Source organism: Pyrus communis, chromosome 9 (genome assembly GCF_963583255.1).
Source record: "Pyrus communis chromosome 9, drPyrComm1.1, whole genome shotgun sequence".
Lineage (NCBI taxonomy): Eukaryota > Viridiplantae > Streptophyta > Magnoliopsida > Rosales > Rosaceae > Pyrus > Pyrus communis.
In genome coordinates, this window is record NC_084811.1 from 22137404 (window position 1) to 22164271 (window position 26868).

Consider the following 26868-nt stretch of genomic DNA (forward strand, 5'->3'; position numbering starts at 1 on the left):
ATGCGTACTCGAAGGTCCAAGAGCATTGATCTAGCTTCCTACGATCCTGAGGTTGAACGAACACTTCGAAAGCTTCGAGGAACAATCAAGCAGAAGCGTGCATCGGTGTCTTTACCACCATCTTCTCCACCACATTTGAGTTCGGAAGAGGAGGAAGAACCACAAGAAGGCATGGCTGATAACCGTACTTTGAGGGAGTTGGCAACGCCTAATACGGATCAACAGCCATTGTGCATCACATATCCAAATGCAGAAGGAGGATTTGAGCCTAAGTCCGGCATGATTCACTACTTGCCTAAGTTCCATGGCTTCTCAACAGAGGATGCCAACAAGCATCTCATGGAGTTTCATGTGGTATGCTCGGGAATGAGACCAGCCAATGTGGATGAGGAGTAAGTCAAGTTGAGGGCATACCCATTTACATTAGAAGCTAAGGCAAAGGAGTGGCTTTATAATTTACCTCTAGGATCAATGAACACATGGAACCAGGTGAAGCAAGCATTCTTGGAGCAATATTTTCCAGCCACAAAAGCTGCAAGCATAAGGAAAGACATATGTGCAATCCGACAACAACATGGAGAGCCATTTGGAGATTAATATGAGCGATTCACACATTTGGTTGCATCTTGTCCTAATCATCAAATTTCAGAGCATCTTTTAATACAATATTTTTATGAAGGATTGTGTGGTACTGATCGTGTAATGCTTGATGCAGCAAGTGGAGGAGCATTCATGGACAAAACACCAACAAATGCTAAGGCATTATTAAAGAACATTGCTGGCAACACACGACAATTTGGAGGGAGAGATGAGCTACCTCTTAAGAAAGTTAACGAGGTAAGTGCTAACTCTAGTATTGAATTACAATTAGCTAACTTGACTAATCTTGTGCAACAGGTTATGGTGGCTCCAAAACAGGTGTGCGGTGTATGTTCAATAATGGGACATGCCACGGATATGTGCCCTTCGTTAATGGATCAAGGTGGTCTTGAGCAAGCTAATGCGTTAGGAAGGTTTCAGGGGAAACAAAGACAAAAGTATGATCCATACTCCAATAATTATAACGCAGGGTGGCGCGATCATCCACACTTAAAGTGGAACAATCAAGATAACGGACAACAATCTATTCCCAACAACTATAACCGACCACCTGGCTTCTTTCAAGCAAGACCACATGCACCATTTCAGCCTCAACAACAACAAGCTCCAAGTAAGTCTCTTGAGGATTTAATTGCTTCTTTAGCTAACTCTACTCAATCTCATCAACAGAAAATAGACAAAGCAATTGAAAACCTTGAGCGCCAAATGAGTTAGTTAGCGAGTTTGATGGGGCAACAACACTAACCAGGAAGGTTGCCTAACCAAACCGTGGTGAATCCAAATGCGGAGCAGATGAATGTTGTGATTTTAAGGAGTGGAAAAGAAGTTTTTGAGCAGTCAATGATGCAAAAGAGGACTACAAAAGATACAAATGAGCAAGGGGAGCAACAAACCAAAAATCTTGAGTAAGATGAAGCTTCAACAGAAATTGAAAAGTCTCCTAAAGATACAGAATTGAACAAAAAAGATTCTGATAAGGTAAGTAAAGAAGTTCAAAGTTCATTTAACTCATGTGTCCCTATTCCTTTTCCTCGCAGGTTTATGAAGTCTAAGAAAGAGCAAACTGATAAGGAAATCTTGGATACTTTCCGAAAAGTCCAAGTGAACTTACCTCTTTTAGATGCCATAAAACAAGTGCCCAAGTATGCAAAGTTCCTTAAAGAGCTTTGTACGAACAAGAGAAGATTCAATGATCAAGAAACTGTGGCATTAAGCGAGGAAGTATCAGCTGTTTTGCAGAGAAAGCTACCACCGAAGTTGAAGGATGCCGGTAGCTTTATCATTCCATGTGTAATTGGAGGGAAAGAGTTTGGGAGAACATTGTGTGATCTGGGGGCATCCATCAATCTGATGCCATATTCAGTGTATGAATCACTAAACCTTGGAGACTTGAAGGAAACAAAGGTAGTAATCCAGTTGGCAGATCGTTCAAATAGATATCCCAAAGGCCTATTGGAGGATGTACTTGTGCAAGTGAATGAACTTATTTTTCCTGCTGATTTTTTTGTTCTTGAGATGGAACATGACCTATGCCTACTGCACTTCCTCTTATATTGGGAAGACCATTCCTTAGAACGGCGCGTACGAAGATTGATGTCTACGATGGTACTTTGACCATGGAAATTGATGGAGAAAACATCAATTTCAAAATCTTCGATGCTATGAGGTACCCTAGTGATTTTGAATCTTGTTTGTCTATTGATGCGTTTGACTATTTTGTGCAGGATTGTTTTAATGAAGGTATGAGGCAAGACAATTTAGAGAAGGCATTAGTGCATAGCATTACATATGGAAAACTTAATTATTCTGAGCACATTGAAGAAGAATTAATCCAGACAGTGGCAGCCCTTAAGTCTCTTTCACCAATTCGTGGTAAGTTTTCTTCCTATTTTATTTATCTTCCTACTTCTAACGAAAAAATTCTTCCTTCTGTGATTCAGGCACCCAAATTGGAGCTTAAACCGATTCCTGAACATTTGAAGTATGCATTTTTGGGAAAGGATGAAACATTACCAGTCATCATATCATCACAACTCACAGCAGAAGAAGGGGAGAAACTGATCCGAGTACTGAAGGATCACAAAACTGCCATAGCTTGGAGCATTGCAGATATCAAAAGTATAAATCCAGCTACATGTATGCATAGGATTCTGCTGGAGGAAGGTGCAAAACCTACAAGGGAAGCTCAACGCCGTTTGAACCCACTCATGATGGAGGTCGTCAAGAAAGAGGTTATCAAGCTTCTTGATGTTGGCATCATATATCCTATCTCGGACAGCAAGTGGGTGAGCCCTGTTCAAGTAGTTCCGAAGCGATCCGGAGTCACAGTTGTTAAGAATGAAGCTAGTGAGCTAGTGCCTACACATGTGCAAAATAGTTGGAGAGTCTGTACAGATTATCGGAAGATAAACAGCACCACACGCAAAGATCACTTTCCAGTTCCATTCATTGATCAAATGTTAGAAAGGTTAGTTGGTCATTCTCATTATTGCTTTCTTGATGGCTATTCTGGATATAATCAAATTGCAGTTGCTCCGGAGGATCAAGAAAAGACGACTTTCACATGTCTATTTGGCACATTTGCATACCGGAGGATACCGTTTGGACTTTGCAACGCCCCCGCCACATTTCAAAGGTGTATGGTAAGTATATTTTCTGATATGATTGAGAAAATAATTGAAGTGTTCATGGATGATTTTTCAGTTTATGGTGATTCTTTTGATACATGTCTACATAATATGTCCCTAGTTTTAAAACGTTGTCAAGAAACTAATTTGGTCTTAAATTGGGAAAAATGTCATTTCATGGTTTCACATGGATTAGTTCTAGAGCATATCATATCTGAAAATGGAATTGAAGTTGATAAATCTAAAGTAGAACTTGTTAGTTCTTTACCTCTCCCCACTACTGTCAAGGAGGTTCGTTCTTTTCTTGGACATGCAGGTTTCTATCGTAGGTTTATGAAGGATTTCTCAATGATTTCTAGACCCTTGTGCCGTTTGCTTCAAAAGGATGTACATTTGATATGAATGAAGAGTGTGTGGTAGCATTCAACAAACTTAAGGAGTTGTTATCCACGGCTCCTGTGATCATGCCACCAGATTGGAATTTACCTTTTGAGTTAATGTGCGATACTTCAGATTATGCTGTCGGTGCAGTTCTAGGATAGCGTGTCAACAAAGTGCCACACGTCATCTATTATGCATCACGAACACTCAATGATGCACAGTTGAATTATTCAACAACAGAGAAGGAGCTTCTAGCTGTTGTATTTGCTTTAGAAAAATTTAGATCTTATCTGATTGGAACTAAAGTTATTGTGTTTTCTGACCATGCAGCTTTGAAGCATTTACTCACAAAAAAAAATGCAAAACCGCGACTCATTCTATGGATACTTCTGCTTCAAGAGTTTGACTTGGAGATCAAGGATAAGAAGGGGAGTGAGAATGTTGTAGCAGATCATCTTAGCAGACTTGTGCACTCAAACACAGAGGAAGATTTCATCCCTTTATGTGAGAGTTTTCCGGATGAGCAATTGTTTTCATTAAAGGTTACTAACCCTTGGTATGCAGATATTATCAATTACAAGGTCACCAAAAAGATTCCGGATGATTTTACACGTGCTCAGAAAGATAAGCTTGTCAAAACCGCCAAATACTACGAGTGGGATGATCCTTATTTATGGAAATATTGCCCTGATCAATTGATTAGAAGGTGTGTCCCCGAATCTGAGTTTAAATCTATTCTAACTTTTTGTCATTCTTATGCATGTGGCGGCCATTTTGGAGCAAAGAGGACAGCCCTTAAGGTGTTAGAGAGCGGTTTTTATTGGCCTAGTTTGTTTAAGGATGCATACGAGTTTTAGGCAACATGTGATCGTTGTCAATGAACAGGTAACTTAGGCCCAAGAAATCAAATGCCACAAACCTCTATTTTGATTGTTGAGATCTTTGATGTATGGGGCATTGATTTCATGGGACCTTTTCCATCTTCAGATGGTTTTCTTTACATTTTATTGACTGTGGATTATGTTTCTAAATGGGTGGAAGCGAAAGCCACCAAAACTAATGATTCAAAAATTGTTTCAAATTTTATTAAGACTAACATCTTTGCAAGATTTGGGACACCTAGAGCAATCATTAGCGATGGAGGGAGTCACTTTTGCAATAGAACATTTGAAGCGTTGCTTAGGAAGTACAATGTCATACATAAGGTGTCTACACCTTATCATCCGCAAACTAGTGGTCAAGCAGAAGTATCAAACCGTGAGGTGAAACAAATTTTGGAGAAAACTGTGAGTCCTAGTAGGAAGGATTGGAGCATGCGCTTGAACGATGCATTGTGGGCATATAGGACTGCTTATAAGACTCCTATTGGAATGTCCCCATTTCGGTTAGTTTATGGGAAACCATGTCGTCTTCCAGTAGAATTAGAACACAAAGCTTATTGGGCGATCAAAGCCTACAACATGGACATGAATATTGCTGGACAGCAGACGAAGCTTCAATTGAATGAGTTAGATGAAATCCGGAATGATGCATACGAGTCTAGTCGAATATACAAGGAGAAATCAAAGGCATTTCATGACAAGATGATATCAAGGAAGAGCTTTGCCATTGGACAAAAAGTTCTTCTATTTAATTCTCGCCTTCGGTTATTTCCAGGTAAGCTTCGTTCTCGATGGGTTGGTCCGTTTGTTATAACTAATATTTTTCCTCATGGTGCAGTGGAAATCCAAAGTGCAAAGACCAGAAACGTGTTCAAAGTGAATGGACATAGACTCCAACCATATTACGAGTCTTTTGCCGAGCATGATGTGGAGGAATCTTTGGTTATGTCCACCCTTGGAATTGATTGCAGAATTGAAGTTTGGTGGTCATCACTTGATTTTACTGCAAATTGGGGAAGTTTTCAGTCCAAATGCTTTATTTTGTTTCTTATTATTTTATTTTATTTTTATTGTATGCATTATTGTGTTTTCTGACATTGGGGACAATGTCCAGTTTAAGTTTGGGGGTAAGGATTGAAAAAATGACCAAATTGAAAATTTTCGTCCCTTTGACTAAGAACTAGTTTAATTTGTTTCCTTGTTGTTGGTTTTTGTTTTCTTAATTAGTTTTGTTTACCCTAAAAATAAAAAAATTAAAAATAAAAACAACCCAAAAGAAGAGAAAAAAAAAATTTGAAAATCCAAAAATAGTCTTATTTTCTTTATTGTTTTGAATTAGATTTTTGTTAGTTTCCCGGCCCAATGATATAACTGGATTGAATTTGAACCACGGTGATTAAGAACTTAGTAAGCCTGTATTGTGTGAAGTTCCTTATTCTCTTGTTAGCCTTGTACATGTTTAATCATCTTTGAAAAACCAAATGCACATAGCCTTGTTGATGTGAAACTAAAGCATGACTTAAAGCTTCATATGTGAACATAGTGACCATATACAACCTATGTGAGTTTTTGAGCCTATTGAAAGTGTGTGCATTTTTCATACACTCATATTCTTTCATGCGTGATGAACTTATGTGACTTACATATCTAGAACTTGCGTAACGATCTTTCGAAATGTTTGTCATTGATTGCATGAACTTGAAAAGGATAGAGGCATTAGGTTTATCACCATGGCCCAAATAAGCATGTTTCCTAAAGAAAAATGATATCATTAGATTGCCAATTTGAGCCGTATATGTTAAGCATTTTATTTCTTATCACCAGATATGTCTACCCTTATACCTGAAGTATTTTTTCCTTACCCTTTCCAAGCTAGCTAGTGAGCAATGTGAGATTGTCTTATGAGAAATGTTTGTGAAGTACTTTGAAGGAGTTTGGCAAAAGAATAAGTGTGGGGGTATTTCATGTTTGTATTTAGTTATGTGCGAAAATTGGTTAAAAAAAAAAAAAAAGGAGAAAGAAAAAAAAAATTGTATACAAAGAAAATAAAAAGTTTAGGAGTGTGATTGGAGGTATTAGTAGAGTGGTTGGAGAGCTTGAGTTCTTATAAATCTCAACAAGAGAATTGCTTGCAATGTAACTTGGAACTTGTGTTTACCTATCCTTTCATTTCTATAACCCTCTCCCTAAGCCTCATTACAACCAATAAAAGTCCTCTTGATTTTAGTTTTGCAATTATGATTGTGGAAATGAGATCTTTATGCAAGCTTATGGTAGATCTTTCACATTTGATTCTTTGAGCGAAACACGTTAAACTAAACATATGTGTGATTGAGTGTATGTCCCGTGAGAAGGTCACTAGTTTGCATGTGGTGTTTTAAAACAAAACTTGAAATTGTGTTAGCATGGCTATTACACACACTACACTTCAAGGATGATTAAAAGGTAGTTGTTAACATTTGCATAAGGAAGACGAGCTTGGATTAGCTTGTTTGATGCTAGCTAAGGTTCTTGATGATTTGTTTTCTTGAATAAAATTCTATGAGGGTCACATAGTGGGGAGCTAATGTTTTTCATGTTGCTACTTTTTCATGTTTTCTTTGTTTTGCTCGAGGACTAGCAAAAGCTAAGTGTGGGGGTATTTGATAAGCTCATATTTATATATATCTTATATCAAATTCACTTGTTTTTTCTTAGTTAGTTCCTTATATTTTTGAGTTATTTACTTTGTTTTTGTGTTTTGTAGGATTTGTCAAGTAAAGGAAAAAAAAAATAACACAAGTGGAATTTTAAGTAATAAATTCGTCAAAACTGCCTGTGCAGGTCAGCTGACTTTGGAAGCAAGTTTCAGACAGCTCAGAATGAATTAGAGAATATATGCTTGGAAAGCTACGGATGTCTATTTTCTGGAGCATTTCGTGGATTATTAATATCATTTTTCTAGAAGAAGTTATGGCCGTTCTAACACTGAAAGGTTCCCAGGAGGCTGAGCAGTTTGTAACTGACAAGAAAGCATTGAAAGCAATAAATCCCATAAAACTAACAGCCAAAACTGATGCAGCCAAGAACAAGCCAGCTAACACCTATTCAAATATCAGAGGAAATGAAAAATTAAGTGAGAGTAATGGGCATAAAGGCTGCCTAAAGAGTTACAATTGTTTTAGCATTTCCTCCCACTTATTGTCATCACTAAATGGCTGTTAGTGGGATGAGTTATGGAGAAAAAACTGTGGCAGCAGGAAAAGAAGAAAAGACCTACAGGTTGCAGCAGCAAAGGGGGAGAAAAAGTGTGAAAAAAATATATAGAAAAACAAGGAAGGAAGAAAAGGAAGAAGGAAATCTTGGCATTCTCTTCTCTTGGTTTTATCTTCTCAAACTCATGTCTTTCTTTTAGTTTAATTTGAGAATTATGTGTAACTAATTTTTAGTAGTTAGGGGCTGTTTTGAAGCCCCGAATATGATTGCAAGTTTGTTATGACATTTCGTTTGAATTACTTTTACGAATGGATGAAAATTGGTTCACTACTTGTCTTATTGATGAATTCTTTTTGTGTTTTCTACGGATGCATACTTAGTAAGCATATCTAGGATTCTAATGCTATGAATATGTGTGTGCCTGCCCTTGTCAAATGAGGACCTACATATGTTCTAGAGTAATGCTTGTTAATTGCGATTAACATGTGAAACAATTTCTAGGATAAGTAAGACAACGCTAGTACTTATGATGCCTTGTGATGACTCAAACTCTTTTCGTTCTTAATGATTTCTACTTGTTAAATCTATGAACACACCATTCTAGATTGCATGTTAGGTACTAAGTTAAGTTTAAAACACCATTCTCTTAACATATTACATAAGAAAGAGTAATAGGTTGGGTTCTAACATTGAGTCAACTTGAGCATCTTCATCCGGAAATGAAAGGAATTTGAATGAAACATAACATGTTTGCATGATTATTTGGTGGTGGATAGCAATTCTCCTAACTCGTTTTCTTAATTTGCGAACTACTCAAAAATCTGTATCTGTTCTGTTTTTGTTCGATTTAAATAGCAAATCAACTCCAAAAATCCCAAAAATCCCAAAAATTTGTATGAGTGTAGCTCTATGTGTCTAGTATCTGCATATAAAATTTCGTAGATTTTAGATAAGTGTAAGTCAGTCTAATAATTATTTTTCGGTGGCTGGTCAGTGGGGACAGCAGGCCAGTTTTTGTGACATTTTAAGTAGTTAGATAAAACGATGTTCTGCGGGAAAGACCCTTATTTTCATATGCTACAATTGACAAATCTTAGTGTTAATAAGGAAAATCAATAAGACATTTGTGTGCGACTTTGTGGTGTGCTTTTAATCCTATCAACTGGACGCCGAGTGATTTTATGATTGGATACTCGTAAGTAAGTTTCAGGGTTCGGCATTCCGACGGCCGAACTACATTTACCATCAAGACATACATCACATTTGAGTACCTGTGCCCATATAGTTTGGTCTCAATTCGACGTGCTTATACTCTTACGAATATAATCACAGTGACCGAATCGGGCTCCGACGATTTGTGAACTCCGCAGAATTAGTAGCCTTGTCTTCAGGCTATAGAACCCAGAGACCGAGAGTGTTCCTTCCTCGGTCGCAATCGCAAGATAAAGAAGTCAACGACGCGCTCAACGCGACATCAACGAATTTTACTCCTCGGCCGAGCTCGGCCGACGAGTTGGCACGCCCCGCATTCAACCGAAGGACGTAGTTAGCTTGTTAGTTACTCGGCCTGCGCGCCACGTAGGTTTTGTAATTTTTAGGGACAACACAATTACATAATCTCATACCCAAAATATCCCTACATTCCTTATTCCTCACGACAACACAACCTCCACAAAACATGTGCGGAGCTACCCCGTGAGATCCGCCACCCTATCCACCGCAAACACCCCCTTAAGCTCCAATGTTACAAAGATCCTTTCACAGTTTACACTTGTGACTCCTGCGACCAGCCTTGCCGAATAGCCTACACTTGTTCTGATTGCGAGCCCAACCTCGACGTCAAATGTGCCTCGAATTGGCGCCTCATTCTTGAGGATCGCCGACACGTGCATCAGTTCACTGTCCTCCGGAAGAAAATTCCATTCGATTGTGATATCTGCGGCGGAACATGGGATCATGTCTCGTATCTTTGTACCGTCTGCCACCTCTTGGTCGACAAAGCATGTGCTCATACGTTACCACACCGCATTAGGATCAGTGCGCACGAACACCGCCTCACGCTTATTTGGTACCTTGAGGATGCCTACCCGAGGGACCAGTTCTGTAAAATCTGCAATACAAACACTGATAGTTGCCGCGTTGTTTATTACTGTCGTCGGTGTGGTTACGTTGCTGACACTCTATGTACCTTCGAGGAAATAACCGACACCTTTGATGATGACAATGCCGACGACGATGGTGATCTTATACCTGGTCAAGAGAAGTGGAACACGGCGGATGACCAAAGAGAATCAGCGGCGGCACAACAGATCAAGCATTTTAGTCATGATCAACATTTGTTAGTCCTCAGCGATGCAGTTAGAGATCTTGATGGTACAATTACTTGTGACGGTTGCATGCAACCCATCACCAAGAGCACCGGTGCCTTTTATAGTTGTTGCGCCGAAGAAAAACAATGCCGTTTCTATCTACACCAAACCTGTGCTCATTTACCTAGAACAAGGCTTCACCCACTTCATCAACACCAGATCACACTCCTCTCGGCAGCTCCTTCATTTGACAGAGTCTTTAAGTGTCATATGTGCCGAAGCCTTAGCCAAGGCTTCTCTTACTATTGTAACAAATGCGACTTATACCTTGACCTCCAATGCATTTCTGTTTCAAACCCTCTTAGAATGACGCTCATAGGCACCCGCTTTTCTTCAACTTTCATCCGAACAAAGAAGATTGCAAGGGTTGTGGTATTTCTCTTATGGATGTACGCTTCAGTTGGATCCAGTGTAACTTCCATTGTTGTGTTGCATGTGTTAAACTACCTCCTACTGCAAGGTACAAATACCTCAATCCTACTCTCCTCACCTATCATCCGGTTCCAAACGAACTAGGTGAGTATTATTGCGAAATATGTGAAGGAGAACGAGATCCTACACATTGGTTCTACTCCTCTACAGATTGCGACTTTGATTACCATCCTCATTGCCTTCTGGGGAGGTATCCGCAAGTCAAGTTAGGGAGCAGTTACAAGCATAATGCTCATCCACACCCTGTTACTCTTGTTGATAAGAGAAAGAGTGCCATTCCTTTGGATAAGCGAGAGAGCATTCTTGATTGTCAGTTGTGTGGAGAACCTTGTGAAGGTTTGGTGTTTGAATGCGCGGAGTGTAACATAAGTATTCACTGCAAAGGAAACTGTAATTCTCTAGTCTCCGAAGAAGAATAAGAAAATGCCATTTCGCTTATTGAATTTATTCATTCCGGTTTCGAATTAAATTTCATTTCTAGTCCAAGGTTTTCTTACCCATGAAACTGTTATAAGTTCTAGCAGATGTCGATATTTAGTTAGCCATAGATCATAGAGAAAATAATTCTTGATGTCAAAATGGAAATTCAAAAAATTTAGTACCCGAAATGTGGTCCCTTATGTCGAAGGATCTTACTAGCAGTAGTATGTAGACCTATACTACTTACAATCTGATAACTTTAGATAACTAGACCATTTGATCCATGTGCTATGCTTTCTGTAGAGTCAAATTTTTTTTTCCTTGTGAAAATGGTTGCCAGAAAACAAACAATATATTCACAGAGATGGAAAAGTGTTGTTTTTCCTATACCTTTTCACAAGAAAACAAACAATATATTTGACAGGCTTTAGTGGCTCAACAGTGTCGTCTCTCGAAACTTGCATACCTGAATCTAGACGACACGAACAATGCAGCCTGGGCTCATTTTAACGACATCGAATGTGCTCCTATCTGTTGCCACCTTGACTTATTACAACAGGGGATCTACAAAAAGCATACAAAGTTTATTGTTTCAGAACCGTTAGCTATATTCTTATAACTAGTTATTACGTACTCCAAATTTCACACTCATTTAACAATATCATTGTTTCATCGAAGTTTTAGAAGAAAAACAACGCAGATCAACAATAAAAGAAACACATGTTGGGAGGAATTCACTTCTTGTTTGTCAAATAAGAGCTGGAAAAGTGTTGTTTTTCCCATACCGTCCCCACCAACAAAGCCTACTTCCCTGAACCGGTCATCACTTCCTTGCTGGAAAAGCAACTTTTTCATTGAAATCACATCCTCATCAAATCCATAAACCTTGGAAGCATCCACTGAACGAGTAGTCCACCTCAAAAGCTCTCTGTCCTGTGAGCTTGCTTGGCCATTATTAGGTTGTGGAGCAAAATTTGCATGGGGTGATCTAATTTATGTGTTATAACCTTGAGCTCCCTCTTGATCTTGCTTAACTCCCTCCTGATTCTGTTTATGGTCAGTAGCTCCTGAGGGGAGTTGAAATCGTGTTTTCTCGAGCATCTGGCACTCGGTTTAAAAAATTGTTGAGGTAGTAAAGTTTGTCCCTGGTGGATGATTCTACAGGCAAGTCTGAGCTGAAAATTTCTTCAAGCAAAGTCTTTATTTCTTGAAATTGATTGTACCGGGGAATCTTGGAGATACTTTTGTCTTTCCCATCAAGTCCATTCCGGAACTTATCCATTAGATAATGTTCAGTTTCTTGAGCCATTGGAATAACCTCTGCAACCCTCTTTTATTTACTCAAAATTGTAACGATAACTGGCAAGAAAAGAAAAAAATTGGGAACTTGTACATCAGGGTTTGGGTTTTTCTTTAGATGCATTGAAATTTGAAAGGGCATGTGGATAAAAATTTCATTTGGGCACCCCAACCAATATATTTGCCAACATCAGAATGTGTATAAGCATGCGTGCGCGAGCGTGTTTGTGAATACGAGTACACTTCATCAAGGATCATAAAGCATGCCGGAAGAAAACAAACAATGTATTCACATGGAGATGACTGTTATCAAGCTTCAAGGGAAAGACATCCATGACTTAACGGGAACATATAATTAGACATAAGAAAATCAAAATAAAATCTGTTAACCCTTAAACTCATCTGATTTTCCTTTGTTCAGCAGCTATCAATTGCGACAAGTGTCAACATTGAACATCTGTTAACATGTTCATAAGAAGTCAGAGTACGATGTTATTCATTTGCTGTTAGAGAGTTCATGGAAAACCATCACAAGGGTCGCATCTCTAGTTCACATGTCCAAGGAATGTGCAACAAATCCATTCAAGACTTGTAATCCATCACAAAGGACATATCTTTATTCAAGACTTCGGGTCTACAGATCTATCTCCAGCTATAAGTTTCCATTTTTCGTTATTTTGAGTAGCTTATGTTCACATTCATCACATACATATGCCCATTTTTATTTTCCTTTTCAGGCAAAAAAGGAATACACGCAGAGAAATGAAGGCATTTCATCTAATTTCAGAAAACGAAGTTGGTTAGAGATATTCTTTTGGGACGTTTTGATATAGACGCGCAACGGGCTCTCCGCTCCTAGTCACTAAATAGTGCTATTCTGTCCTAAAAAACTAGCCTTGGGGTGCGCCTAAGCGGCCTTGAAGGCTGGACGGCTGGATTTTTGCCTCTGTTTTGTGGAGGCGGGCGTAGGGCGGCGTCGATACTCGCCTAGGAGGCTGAGACGCTCCCAGGCGTTCAACTTCAATGTTTTTCCCTTCAAAATTCATGTCTTTTTCTAAAATATAGGAGGCTGTTCTAGTTTAAACGAAGAAGGAAGAGAGAGTTTCTCTCTCCAAATGACAAAGTCTAACTCCAACTCTAACTCTTCCTTTATTTTCCTTTGAATTCCTCATAATAATTGCTCCACTAAGCCTTTATTTCCTTTTAAATTCCAATATAATTTCTCCGCTTAGCCTTTATGTCATTTAAATTCCCTATAATTTCTCTAAACGACCTTTATTTCCTTTTGAATTTCCCTATAATTGTGACATTCAGCCTTTATTTTCCTTGAAATTCCCTTTAATTGTGACCACTCACCCTTATTTCTCTTAAAGTTCTCTATAATTGCTTACTATAAAATAAATAATTACAACATTTCAAGACTTTATGACATAGTTTCTAAGTACAACTAGACTTAGTAATGAAGAAGATGATATTATCCGTGATTTAGTTATAATTATATTTGTTTTACAAAGTATTATATCTATAAAATATGAAGTGTGATATTCACACACCCATTTTTACTTCTCACGCACCCTTTTAGTTTTCGGCCATCGAATTGGATGAATTGAAGAAAATCAAGGGACATAAATCAACAAGAGGAGTGTGAGAAGTAAAAAGGGGTGTGTGGATAGCATACCCCTAAAATATAATTATATATGTAATATATATTAAAATTTTAGGTAGCGTGAGATTTCACCTCACGCCTCACTCCTAGGCGGGGCTATCCATGGGAGGCCTTCGCCTCTTAATACATTGCAGCTAACAGAAAGCATGTCTCTGGCCAGTTACAGAAGCAAAAAGCATGGAAAAAACGAGCAACTTTTTCATTGAAATCACATCATCATCAAATCCATGAACATTGGAAGCATGTACTGGACGAGTAGTCCACCTCAAAAGCTCTCTGTCCTGTGAGCTTGCTTGGCCATTATTAGGTTGTGGAGCGATATTTCCATGGGATTATCTCTTTTTATCTGTTCTTGATCTTGTTTAACTCCCTCCTGATTCTGTTTATGGTATCTCCTCTGGAGAGTTGAAACTTGAAACCATGTTTTCTCGCTAGCATCTGGCACTCGGTCAAAACATTGTTGAGGTAGTAAATTTTGTTCCTAATGGGAATCTTGGAGATACTTTTGTCATTCCCGTCAAGTCCATTCCGGAACTTATCCATTAGATATTGTTCAATTTATTGAGCCATTGGAATAGCCTCTGCAACTCTCTTTTATTCATAGGGTTTCAGACAAATAAAGTTCCTTGGTGTGCAAGAATTAATACAAAAAGACAAGGAATATAAACCTGATTCCAACTATAGAAAAGGAAACAAAAAAAGGAAAGGAATTGGAGCCGAGGGTGCACCATGTTGGCCGCATTACCGATAGGGGAAGATAGGGGAAGGAGGCGGTGGCGTTCGGTATTTACCCAGAAATTTCATACCCTTTTTTGCTCTCAACTTTCCTCACTCACTCCCAAGTCCAAATTCGTGTTTTAATTACTCTTTTTCTATTTGTCTACTACTTGCTTATTTTCTCTTTAGTCATGGCTCTGAGAAACATTGTTCCCGTGAGTTGCATCGTCATGATCGTTTGCTTTGGTGCTTGTTCCGCTACTGTTTATACGGTTGGCGGCGATGAAGGGTGGACTTCCAGTGGCACGGTCGATTATAATGAGTGGACTTCGTCAAAATTATTTCATGTCGGCGATGAATTCATATTTAATTACAAACATGAAGATGATTTTGTGACGTTAGTAACTGAAGTAGATTATGACCATTTCACCATCACTTGCCCTATCTGATTACGGTGGCTTGACCACCTTAACTTTTAATAAACCAGGCACCTACTATGTTATTTGCGGTGAACCGGGTCACTGTGAAGCCGGGCAAAAGATTAAAATCAAGATCAATGCTGCTGAAGTGGAAAACTCGATCTCAAGTCCAAGACCCTCTCCTTCTCCATCATCACCATCCGGTTCTCCTTTTGAAGCAAGGCCACCAAGCTCAACCCAGATGATGGCTCTAATTCTTGATCTTTTGATGATTGGGTCGGCTGTTACCGGTCTTGTTGTTTTAGTGTTTGTGGTTTCATATTTTTTCTACCGTCTTCGTTTACATGGATCTCAAATGCAGGAGAAAATTCCTCGGGTAGTTTGATTAGGAATGTAAAAGTAGTAAATTAATTTGTACTAGCTAATAGTTGAATTTATTATATTCGGATTGATTATAAATGAATTTGTATTATGTTTAATTAATTTTAGTTACATATATGCCAAGATTATTCAGATTACATGTATATATATACATACATATATGTATGTATGTATGTATGTATGTATTTATTTGATTTTTACGATGAGATCAGACATACAGAACAATATAACAAACTGCAACAAAACAAACAACTAGAGCAAGCTTTGGCGTCAAATCTAAATCTTTAAAAACCAAAAGGTGGTTGTGGCCAAAGGAATTCCCGACATGGAGGCGTCAACAACCATGGACGAAGTCGAGGCCGAGGACGAGGTAAAGAAGATTCCGTGATTCGGGTCCCAACCATGGATTCCAATGTACAAGATCTTGTTGCACTTACCAATGAGGCCCTATCGATTAGTATTACACAGAAGAAACTCCATCTCAAAAGTAATGAGAAATGCATTTGGTGTAGGAAACAATTGACATGAAAAATGGAGTGATACAACACTGCCAAACTTTCATCCTCATCTGCGAACTTATGATTGTCATCCATGATACTGGTTTAGACTACTGACTCCTACCTGAAGGCCAATTCATCTTTCATTGGTCTCTAGGCCGTTCAACGACCAACGTAGACTTCGAGCAGATGTCCGTGGTATGCCAAAAGTTGGGAAGAAGTAACAAAATGCTTCTAAGTTCTAGATTTAAATCTTGTGTATGCGAAGTAATTTTGCTTCTTATCAATCAGAGGCACGTGTTCAGTTGGCTAACTTGGCTTCTTGGCATCTCAACCAATATATTCCGAAAATAGGAACCAGAGAGGAGAAGCATAGAACCCTTCTATTTTGAAAATGTTGTTTTTCGTTGTTTGCCAGCATACCAGAATGTGTATACGTGTGTGTGCGCGTGAGTGTTTGGGAATATGAACACGCCGGAAGAAAACAAACTAAGTAACCAGCAATTTTTTTGCTGCGATAAGTAAAATGGACAACAACATATATTCACATAGCTATGACAATGTTATCAAGCTTCAAGGGAACGACATCCATGACTTAACGGGAACATACAATAACATAGACTTAATAAAATTAAAATAAAATCTGTTAACCCTTAAACTCACCTGATTTTCCTTTGTTCAGTATTTGAGTATCCTCAGCTATCAATTGCAACAAGTGTCAACATTGAACATCTGCTAAAAAAGGAATATACGCAGAAAAACAAATGCATTTCATCTAATTTCAAAAAATGAAGTTGGTCAGAGATATTCTTTTTACAGCTAACATAAAGCATGTCTCTGGCCAGTAACAGAAGCAAAAAGCATGGAACAAACAAACATTGTTATCGGAATCTCACAATCAAAATCATCTGCTAGCAAAGAAGGAACTCAGAAAAACATATAACGAAGGCAGTATAAGGAATGATATGTGAACCAACAAGGAGGTGAGCAAAGAAGGTGGGCAGCCATCACAACAGCAGAACTGAACTCATTGGCACTCAACACCAGCTTCAGCAGCTCGGTGAGGCTTATTTTTCCGCCTACTCCCATTTTGTCGGAATCCAACAGACTTTTTCGGGTCATCGAGACTTGATTTTGTTTCAATCATTTTATCATCTTTGACTGATTTTACAGTTTCTTTGACCTGAGCTGACCTCTTCCTTTTCCTTCCATTCTCTATGGCAGATTGGCCTTTCATGTCTTTGCTCAAAACATGACTTTTCGCATCCTCGCCATCTTCTGTCTTCAGAGCCTCTTCTCCTTCTACAATATCGTCCTTCAATGTCTTTTGTGGCCTTCCTCTTCTCCTGCTTGGTAGAATCCTTTCCTCTTCACCACTTCCAGTATCCTCACGAGCAGCAATAACATTTTGTTTCTTTGCTTTTCCTCTCCCTCTACCCATAGCCAAAAACCCTTGTGATGAAATTTCCAAACTAAAGGAATTTCTGCAAATGCAAACCGATGATCTTAGAAGCAAAAACTACACTGTGTAGCTGAATGAACTCCACCTATCAACCTGCAAAGTTTGTTTGACAGAATGCAAACATAAGCCATCCACAAGCAGAAGACGACTGAAGGAAATCCGCCAATGATAAAGTTAATAATGAACCAGTTTAGATAAAAAAAATTGAGTCAAAACTGACACCCTTAAGGGACAGGACATTTCCCAAACCTTTACTAACATCATAAGGAACTACAAACAAAATCAGAAACTTCAAGTCGACCATGCAAATCAGCGACCGCTTAATTCCTAGCACTCTCTTTGGTTTCTCTTGAATTCAATTAAGAAGAAAGGAAAATGCCGGATCAAATCCTTGATCTCGATAATTTCAAATATCCAAAACCAAAAATGTATCTTGATCCAGCCAACAGGTTCCAACATCGAGCGACTGTACTGACTCAGTTTAATCATCTTAGCATAGAGAAATCGAAGGGGAAACGTACGGAAACACTAGAAAACGGTAGGTATGTATCACAAAACAGCTAAACCCGTTGTGAAATTCAACCCGAACAACTTATTTACAAGTAACTGCAGATCAACAAGAAAGACCAATCCTTTTTGGATCAAAAACCAATGGCAAAGCAAACATTCTGGCTTCAATCTTAAGTATAACAATCCAAATCCTAATCCCAACTTGGCTGCAGAAAAAAATATGCAAGAAAGGATCCATAGATTTGAACCTTAAGACTTATGCTTTCAGTTTCAGATTATGATGAACTAATTCCACCCATCTTCAAAATTTTCAGGTCTCAAACTATTAGAAATCCACGATATCAAAAGCAATTTATTTTCTTTTCACTATCATTTATTTTCACATAACAACGCAAAAGCATTCATATGAGAAAATCAAAAAAAAAAAAATATATATATATATATATATATATTTGCAACATGGAGAAGATAGAAGAAGGAAGAGCTTACCTGAAAGAAAATATCCACTTTCTGCATCTCATTCACAAAAATCCATTTCTCAGAATCTGATTACACCAATCAAGAAACTAACAAAAACCCATCAACCAAAACAGGCTTGTTTTTTGTATGAATGGTTTTCCAACAGTGATGAAGTTAGCAGAAATATCCAATTAAAATTGAAAACTTTGATCCGAAGAAACAAGTAAAGAATACCCAGATCAGAAAACGATGTGATTAGAGAGAAAGGTTAGCAGAAATATTGGATGCTGAAGGGATTAATCAAAAGCAATAAGATTTTGAGAGCTTTTAAAGGGAGGAAGGAGGCAGAGGGAAAGAAGTTGAATAGAGAAAGGGGAGAGGGGAAACTGGTGAGAAAGTAGCGAGTGCTTTTTTGTCGTGCTCTTCTAGTCCAAGTGTCATTAAATATTCAGCAGGTTTTATGTATCCGGTACTGATGCTTACTGCTTAGGTCACAGTCGAATCCAGTTGGGTATCACTTTGCACTTTTCCCCCTTTCTTAAGCAAATTTGTATTTTTTTAATACGACGAGAAACAGTTAATGTTGAAAATCAACACGCATGCCATGCTGTACAATTTTTTCAATGAAATAGTCAACATTCTCTCGATGAGTATTAGCACAAATTTCCAAAGCATCAATGTTGAAAATCAACATTAATGTTTTTAGTAGTAGCACAAATTTACAATGAAATAGCACAAATTTACATCTCGTAAAGGAAACTGTAAATGAAGAGAATATCGATGTGTTTAGTAGTAGCACAAATTTCCTATGAAATAGTCAATATTCTCTTGATGAGTACTAATTAATTCTTAACTAATTTATTTATGGGTATTAGATAAATTAACATTAACATGATCTCTTTAGAGCATGTCCAGTACGAGATGTAAATTAAATTTGATGTGTTACATCTTTTTTTTCTCTATTTATTTGTTCCAATCTAATATTAGAGACACTAATTCGCGCGATCTTTTATAAATATAAAAATTAGTAAATATATAGCACCATTTTCGTTACCAAAGGTTTCTTGCTTTAGTACCAAAACAAAAGCACCTAAACAAGATATTAATGACTTATTTGGAAATGCTTTTAAAATGACTGCAAACGTTTTTGATGAAATTGATTTTGGATTCCAAAAGTGCTTTAAGTGCTTTGTAAAAGAAACACCAAATATGTGATTCTTGCAGGAAGTACTTACTGTGCTTTTGAAGGATCTACTCGAATTGATTTCAAAAACTTTTCATCAAAAGCGTTTGCAGTCATTTAAAAACCCTTCTAAACGAGCCCTAATTTCTTAAGAACTAGATGAGCAAAAAGTGAACGAAAAACTAAAGCACCATTCAACTTCTCGAAGGCATACTAAAAATTCCAAAATGTAGGATCAAGCAATGTTTGATCTGCAACTATTTCATAGAACTTCGCGGTGCGTCAAGCTTGGGATCAAAGACAGAGTTACCTGCACGCCCGACGCTGGTTTTAATTGCTCTTAGTCATTCAACAAGATAACTCCGATTTCTCGAACTGAAACAGTGAAAATGTTTATGAATGCTTTAAAATGCTTTAAGACATGAACAAAATCTGTTGAGCAGTAACTGAACTACCAGCACGCCAGTTCCAAAATCCTGTACACCCTCATGAGTGCGATATGTACTTCAAACAACAACAACAACAAAGTCTTATCCCACCAAGTGAAGCGATATGTACTTCCAAACTTAAACAAAATCAGAAGAAACAGGCGAATGCATAACTCTTCATATGGCCCAGTAAGTTTCAACAAGCATGAGCCACCATAGTTTACCTTTCATCCCTTTTCTGAAACGCACACACAAGAATTTCAAATTTGTTTAGAACAGTAAAACCTCGGTTGAGGCAGATACAGCTTAAAGTCTGATAACAGGAGTCAAACTGAGAAGCTTTCAGGCTCACGACGATAAGCCATTTTAAACTGGACTACTACGGACTTGGAAATGGCAATGGTTGTGTAAAGGTAGAGTGGAGACGCACTAATGAATTCATAACCAACAAGATCAAGAGAAATTTTCACATCACGAGAAAAAGGCAATGAATAGAAAAATCATTAGATTATAGGGAAAATTATTATATCACTTAATAAACTAATTTAGCATCTATGCAGAACATGAACAATTACTCGAGTCCAGAAGTACCCGCACACATGCACATAAACTTACAAGTCACGCTAATCCGGTGCTAAAGAATCTTTGCTTATATTTACCCATATGTGCCATCTTGCCTGTTAACACTAACAAAAATTCCCCCCAAGTAAAAGAAAACAGAAAGAGGTTTGTTAGTATCAACTTAAGGAAACCAACAATGCAGAAAGAACCATAACAGTAGAGGCAATAAATAGCTTAATTCTTGGAATAAATTCCATTCTTCAAATCCTCCCACACTTGAGGACCACTAGGATGACGATTTACATAAGAACTAACAAAACATTTATCTGAGCAACAAATAATAGTGCTAAGGTTAAGCCGAGGATCAGCTGTTCCATGATCCTTGAGCCAATTGTACATCAATGTCCTAAGCTGGACCCTTTCAATCTTATAGGAAAGATATCTTGGGAAGGTCACCAAAGTCGAAATGGGGTAACCCAATTGATTTACAAGAAAATCAATCTTCTCTTCAATGATATCCTTTGTCTGGTTAAGAATTTGAGGGCTTATTTTAATCATTGTACAGACATCCTCTGGACTTAAACCAGCTTTAACAATACAATCAAATCTTTCCTGAAGCTCCATTCCCTTGCCGCGAAATGCTTTCAGTGCTTCTTTAATATTGTCTGAGTTGTCTACAAATCCTGCATCCAACAAAAACTTAATCTTTTGTATCTTTGATCTAAGGTCGTCTCCCGAGTCTGGAATTCGCTCAACTCTTTTACCCAAAACCCAATTCTTCAATACTTGTGGGTTCTTCTGGATGCATGTACACAATCTTTTCTTCCCAGCGTTCAAGTTTGAGAGTAAACTGACGGTTTTTTTCAAAGAACAAGAACCGAGAAGCAGGGGGTGGGAATGGACAATCTTCCCAATCTCTGCAACATTCATGTCAATCTCATTCAGGAACAAAATGCATTGTCTTAAATTTGAAACAAATTTCACAACTGGAATCTGTGGAAATTGCAGAAATATTGAACACAGCTGGCTTTTTGTGGATCCAAATTTCAGTAAGAACCCAATTAGTGAAAGCGTCCTTTCACCAGAACCATCAAACAAAATATCTGGGTGCTGACCAATCAATTGACCCAACTGTTCGGTACTGCAACCCATCTCACTAAACAAACTAAGAACTTCAAGCATCCGGCTCCAATTATGAGAACTATCTGCTGACAAATTACCTTCAATCCAAATGGTTTTAAATCCAAAACTCTGCAATTTTTCCAAAACCTTAACAAATTCAACATTTACATCCCCAATTAAAAGACAAGGAGTAGCAACTATAAACTTACCAAAAGTAGATTGGCTAAGACCTAGTTCTTCATAAGCTTTAAGTTTCGATGTTAAAACCTCAAAGTCATATTGAAAGACTTCTGTCCATTCCTTGTAAATCTTTCCTATCTTACTGCGTGCAATTCCATAATCACATAGTACAGTATAATTGTGCACTAATAACTTATCATCAGTCAAAAACGTCAAACTGCGTGGAAGAAGCGGAGAATACTCAGAAGGATTCAAACCCAAGCTCTCAAAGAAAGGCTCAAATTCGTTAATAGGATGGTACCGCAAGAACCGCGCAATTGCCCGCCCAATATCTTTCTGATTATTCTTCTTTGCAAGAATTTCTTTTTCAATATCAACCTGTCTCAGAAGCTTGTCGAGAAAGCGAGGCGAGTTTTTACTCATATTCTCTGCATCCGTGAACTGCAACCCTCTAGTACCATGCAAATAATCCAACAATGCAGCTTCCGCTTCTTTTCGAATGGAATAAGAAATTCGAACAGCATTTCTTCCCTTACCACTCGAAGTTTTATCCGAACTTTCGGAATTCTCATTTGCAGAAGCTCCATTGGTACTGTACGTTCTAAAGGTTGGGGCATTGCAGAAATACCCAATTGGCTGAAATGGGATTAGAGGTGATCTAACACGGTTTTCGCAACAATTCAACGAAACCCATTTGCGAACAGATGCTAATCTGAGTTTCTGCAAATGGGTCATGACAAATTTGAAGAGATTCCAACCTAGTAATTACTATATGTGCCTAAAACGCCCAGATTTTCAGGTTAACACAAATAAATATGGAGTCTCCGTACGAAGTATTACCTTGGGCTTTTGACGAACATCAGGCATGGGACCAATACTCGGCGAGATTTTGCAGGAGCTTCTGGTACCGATGCCGATTGAGTTGTTCTCTGACTCTGCCCGAAGGGTTTTAGCACTTTTTTGTTGCGGGGTCAGGGGGTCAGTAGGGTTTTAGAACTGAACGTGCCCACTCGAAGGAAATATTTTGGGGGTTTTTTTTCCGGCTGTCTGAGAACCAAATCTCAGGTGTTTTCGGGCTGATTTGGTATTGCTGGGCTTTTATGTGCTGTGAGAATAAGCAGCTGTGAAATAAAGCAGTAGAGTGTTTGGTAAACTTTTTTGTAAAAGTGCTTTTGAAAGAAAAAAACAGTATTATAGTGTTTGGTAAACTTTTATGTAAAACAGATGTGAAAAAAAGCCGGTTTTTCAAAGCTAGGTTTTGCAGCTTCTTGTTTTTGGCTTTTTTCACCCAAAACTGTGAAAAAAAACTCAAGCAGAATGTTTACCAAACACAAAAACAGCTCCCAGCTTTTTTTTATACCAACTTTTTTCAGAATCACCTCAGTACCAAACCAGACCTTCCTACCCTCTCCCGTGACCTCTAAGACGTTTTGGGCCAAATCATAGTGGGTACACTTTTGTTTTTAAAACTGGTGGCCCTATTACCTTTTAAGCCCACTCAAAAGGCGGATAAATTTCTTTATGGTGACTTTTATACACAATTTTATGTCTTTCTGGAGCGTGTGTTGAAGATATTTTTTGAACCACAGCGTATTATATTTGATTTAAACGTTTTAAATGTATTTATATGCTGAATTGCTTCAATAATTTTTTTTATGACAAAAAAAAGTCAAATATTTGAAAAAAAATGAATAATATTCGACCATACTAGAAGAAACCGCTCATAAACCAATCAAAGCAGCTGAATCCACATAATAAAATCGGTCTTTCAATTTCCATCTACATTCTATTGAATTTATATTAAGAATACAGAAAATAGTATTTAATGAACAATTGATTGAATTACATTATTGCTAAACTATTGTGAGGTTAAGCTCACCCCCTCCCCTTTAGTATAGAAAACATCGTTTGTTCAAAATAAAAAATAAAAAAACGATCATTTGACAACTAATTGAATCACATTATTATGCACGTCGAAAGGCTTTTTTTTTAAAAAAAAAAAAAAAAAATAGTACTGCGTGCCTTTTAAGTGTTTAAAAAGAATACAACTAATTGAATCACATTATTGTGCGCGGTGAAAGACCTTTTTTATCACTGGCGGTACGCGGCTCTTAAGATGTTTTGGACGTGTTTAAAAATAGAGAAAATAATATTTAATAAACAACTGATTGAATTACAATATTGCTAATCCAATGTGAGACTAAGATCACCCCCTCCTCCTTAGTGCAAATAATATCGTTTGTTAGAAAAAAAAAAAAAAAACAATCATTTGACAACTAATCAAATCACATTATTTTGCTCGTGCGAAAAACCTTTTTTTTATAACCAGCACTGTTCTCCTCTTGAGATATTTTGAACGTGTTTAAGGGATAGTTTGGTATTGTTGTGCTTTGAAAAAAAAAAAAAAAAAAAAAAACTGTTTCTGCTGTGCTGTGAGAATAATCTCATTTTTGCTGCTTCACGTTTTCAGCCTTTTTTCACCCAAAACTGTGAAAATAAGTTGTTTTTAAGTGTTTACCAAACACCTTTTTGAGCTCAGTTTTTTTTTTTTTTTTTTTTTTTTTAAGGAAAACTAATTAAAATGACTTGAAAACTTTGAGTTTTAACGATAAGGACAAAATAAAGGGTAAAGTGAATAGTACAAGGATTTTTTTTAGTGTAAAAATGTGGTTTTTCGTTAAAGTGAACAATACTGAGAGCTTTTCGTTAAAGTTCCCTTTTTTTATATCCACTTTTTATAAAAACACCTCAGTACCAAACCAGTACTAAAAATAGAGAAAATAATCTTTAATAAACAACTAATTGAATCATATTATTGCTAGTCCATTGTGAGGTTAAGCCCACCCTCTTCCACTTAGTGTAGATAACATCGTTTGTTCGAAGAAAAAAAAATCATTTGACAACTAATTGAATCACATTATTATGTACATGTGAACAACATTTTTAATCACCGGCACTACGCGCTTCTTAAGATGTTTTGAACGTATTAAAAATAGAGAAAATAATATTTAATAAACAACTGTTTGAATCATAATATTGCTAGCCCATTGTGAGGCTAAGCTCACCCCCCCTCTCCATTAGTGTAGTTAATATCATTTGTTCGAAAAAAAGAAAAAAAAACAATCATTTGACAACTAATTTGTCACATCCCGGCACGGGGCGAACCATTTCCCGGCCCCGCTCCACCACCGTAGCACGATATTGTCCGCTTTGGGCCCCGATCACGCCCTCACGGTTTTGTTTCTGGGAACTCACACGAGAACTTCCCAATGGGTCACCCATCTTAGGAGTGCTCTCGTGCGCTACTCGCTTAACTTCGGAGTTCCCATGGAACCCAAAGCCAGTGAGCTCCCAAAAGGCCTCGTGCTAGGTAAGGATGGGAATATACATATAAGGATCACTCCCCTGGATGATGTGGGATGTCACATAATTGAATCACCTTATTATGCTCGTGTGAAATACTTTTTTTTTTATAACCGGCACTACGTGCCTCTTAAGATGTTTTGAACATGTTTAAAAATAGAGAAAATAATATTTAATAAATAATTGATTAAATTACATTATTACTAACCTATTGTGAGGTACTAATTATACAAAAAATAATATAAAATAAAGATTAAAAAAAAAACTTTACCAAAAAAATTGTACAAAAAGAATTAATTATTAAAAAAACACTGTTTATATGACGAAAATACCCCTGCATTATTTTGGATTGCTTTTGAAGTTTTTTGTTTGAGAGGCATTTCTGTCCAAAAAATATTGTTCATTGGGCTGTTGGCTTTATATATAAGATTTTTTTTAGTGAATCTTGTGACCCAAAAAAATATTGTTCATTGGGTTGTTGGCTTTATTTATAAGATACATCTTTTTTAATTTTAAACATAGATTTTGTCTAGTTTATTTAATTCGGTGGCTACAAAGGTAGGGTGTGCGAGAAGCGAAAAAATGTATGTGTGAAAATTGCTTCTCTTTCTTATAAGGATGATGCTAGAGAATCCACATTTTGTTGTTCAATCGAAGTCATCTCTCTAATAGAAGTGGGGTCCCCAATTAAAGTAGGTCTCACCTTTATTAGCGCAATAGTTTAGATGTGATCTACAAAATGTGATCTCTCTAACATTTTTTCTTTCTTATAAACACCCCAATATAGGATTATCGTCATTCTAAGGGCCTGTTTGGGAGTGAGGTGATTAAAAAAAAAGCTACTATGAAAAAAAGCTATGAAAATTTTTGGTGTTTGGTAAACTTTGAAAAACAACTTTGTTTCAAAGTTGAGGGTGAAAAAAAGCCCAAAACCAGGAGATGACAAGAAGCTGCAATTTGCAGCTTCCAAAAGCAACTTATTTTCACCCACACACGGGTGAACAGTGTACATGTTTAATGAAATATGAATAACCCAAAACTGCCCTCCCTTTCCCTTCACCTACGCTCTCACCTTTCCAGAGCTCTCTCGCACGCTCTTCACCTCAGAGCTCTCTCACATAATCCGAACCAGAGCGATCTCTCTCCTTCTCTCGTTCTCACCACACCCTGGCCGCCTCTGGCACTCCATCCGTACGGCGCGGAAAACGACCGGATATACGACCACTCGCTCAAGCTACCCTTCCCCAGAATCACAGCCCCAGAGCTCCTCAGCTTCGCCACAACCCCAACATCCCTCGGAACTTTGGAACCCAACAGCGCAAAGGAGCCGACGGTGGTGTTAAGTTTGTCCTTGGTGCCAATGTTGTCCTTGAGCAAAATGGGAATCCCGTGCAGCTTCGGCAGTGCTCTGGTTCTGGCTGATGGGTTCGATTCCCATTTCCGGCGTTGTTCGTCGGCGGAATCGGCTTGGGAAAGCGCATCTGGGTTCACCTCCAGGACCCCTCTAAGGTGGCTATTGAGGGTTTGGATTCTGTCCAGGTAGAACTGAACCAGTTGCCGTGAAGTCAGAGTCTTGAGCTTGAAAGCGATCTGGAGGTCGTCAATGGTGGATTCTTCAATTGGGGTTTCGGACCCAGATGAGATTTTGGATTGAAGAATTAGAATAAGAAACGAGAGGAGAGAGAAAAGTCTCTGCCTTGAATTGGTGGTAGCCAT

General features: G+C 37.9%; 4 protein-coding genes across 4 annotated transcripts; 1 reads left to right on the top strand and 3 right to left on the bottom strand.

Moving 5' to 3' along the window:
* On the top strand, positions 1 to 5627 carry LOC137744518 (uncharacterized). The gene is made up of 10 exons (XM_068484314.1): positions 1 to 354; positions 490 to 556; positions 716 to 837; positions 898 to 1013; positions 1638 to 2205; positions 2325 to 3067; positions 3130 to 3242; positions 3939 to 4421; positions 4596 to 5431; positions 5604 to 5627. Exons 1-10 carry the CDS (start codon positions 1 to 3, stop codon positions 5625 to 5627), a joined length of 3426 nt encoding a protein of 1141 aa, XP_068340415.1.
* Positions 5628 to 16633: 11006 nt separating this feature from the next.
* On the bottom strand, positions 16634 to 18748 carry LOC137745799 (uncharacterized). The gene is made up of 2 exons (XM_068485812.1): positions 18346 to 18748; positions 16634 to 17439 (listed from the first exon to the last, which is right to left on the bottom strand). The coding sequence occupies exon 2, from the start codon at positions 17323 to 17325 to the stop codon at positions 16912 to 16914; it is 414 nt and encodes a 137-aa protein (XP_068341913.1). The 5' UTR covers positions 17326 to 17439; positions 18346 to 18748; the 3' UTR covers positions 16634 to 16911.
* Positions 18749 to 20314: 1566 nt separating this feature from the next.
* Positions 20315 to 22837, bottom strand: LOC137746137 (transcription termination factor MTEF18, mitochondrial-like). Its single transcript, XM_068486217.1, has one exon. The coding sequence runs from the start codon at positions 22522 to 22524 to the stop codon at positions 20722 to 20724; it is 1803 nt and encodes a 600-aa protein (XP_068342318.1). The 5' UTR covers positions 22525 to 22837; the 3' UTR covers positions 20315 to 20721.
* A 3413-nt stretch (positions 22838 to 26250) lies between these two features.
* LOC137744519 (probable amidase At4g34880) lies at positions 26251 to 26868 on the bottom strand. Its single transcript, XM_068484315.1, has one exon. It carries the CDS (start codon positions 26866 to 26868, stop codon positions 26251 to 26253), a length of 618 nt encoding a protein of 205 aa, XP_068340416.1.

Coding starts and splice junctions, on each gene's coding strand:
- LOC137744518 (XM_068484314.1), top strand. CDS start 1: ATGCGTACTCGAAGGTCCAAGAGCATTGATCTAGCTTCCTACGATCCT. Junction 4,422..4,595: donor CCTTAAGGTGTTAGAGAGCG/GTTTTTATTGGC, acceptor TTCCATCTTCAG/ATGGTTTTCTTTACATTTTA. Junction 5,432..5,603: donor ATGATGTGGAGGAATCTTTG/GTTATGTCCACC, acceptor GACAATGTCCAG/TTTAAGTTTGGGGGTAAGGA.
- LOC137745799 (XM_068485812.1), bottom strand. CDS start 17,325: ATGGGTAGAGGGAGAGGAAAAGCAAAGAAACAAAATGTTATTGCTGCT.
- LOC137746137 (XM_068486217.1), bottom strand. CDS start 22,524: ATGACCCATTTGCAGAAACTCAGATTAGCATCTGTTCGCAAATGGGTT.
- LOC137744519 (XM_068484315.1), bottom strand. CDS start 26,868: ATGGCTACCACCAATTCAAGGCAGAGACTTTTCTCTCTCCTCTCGTTT.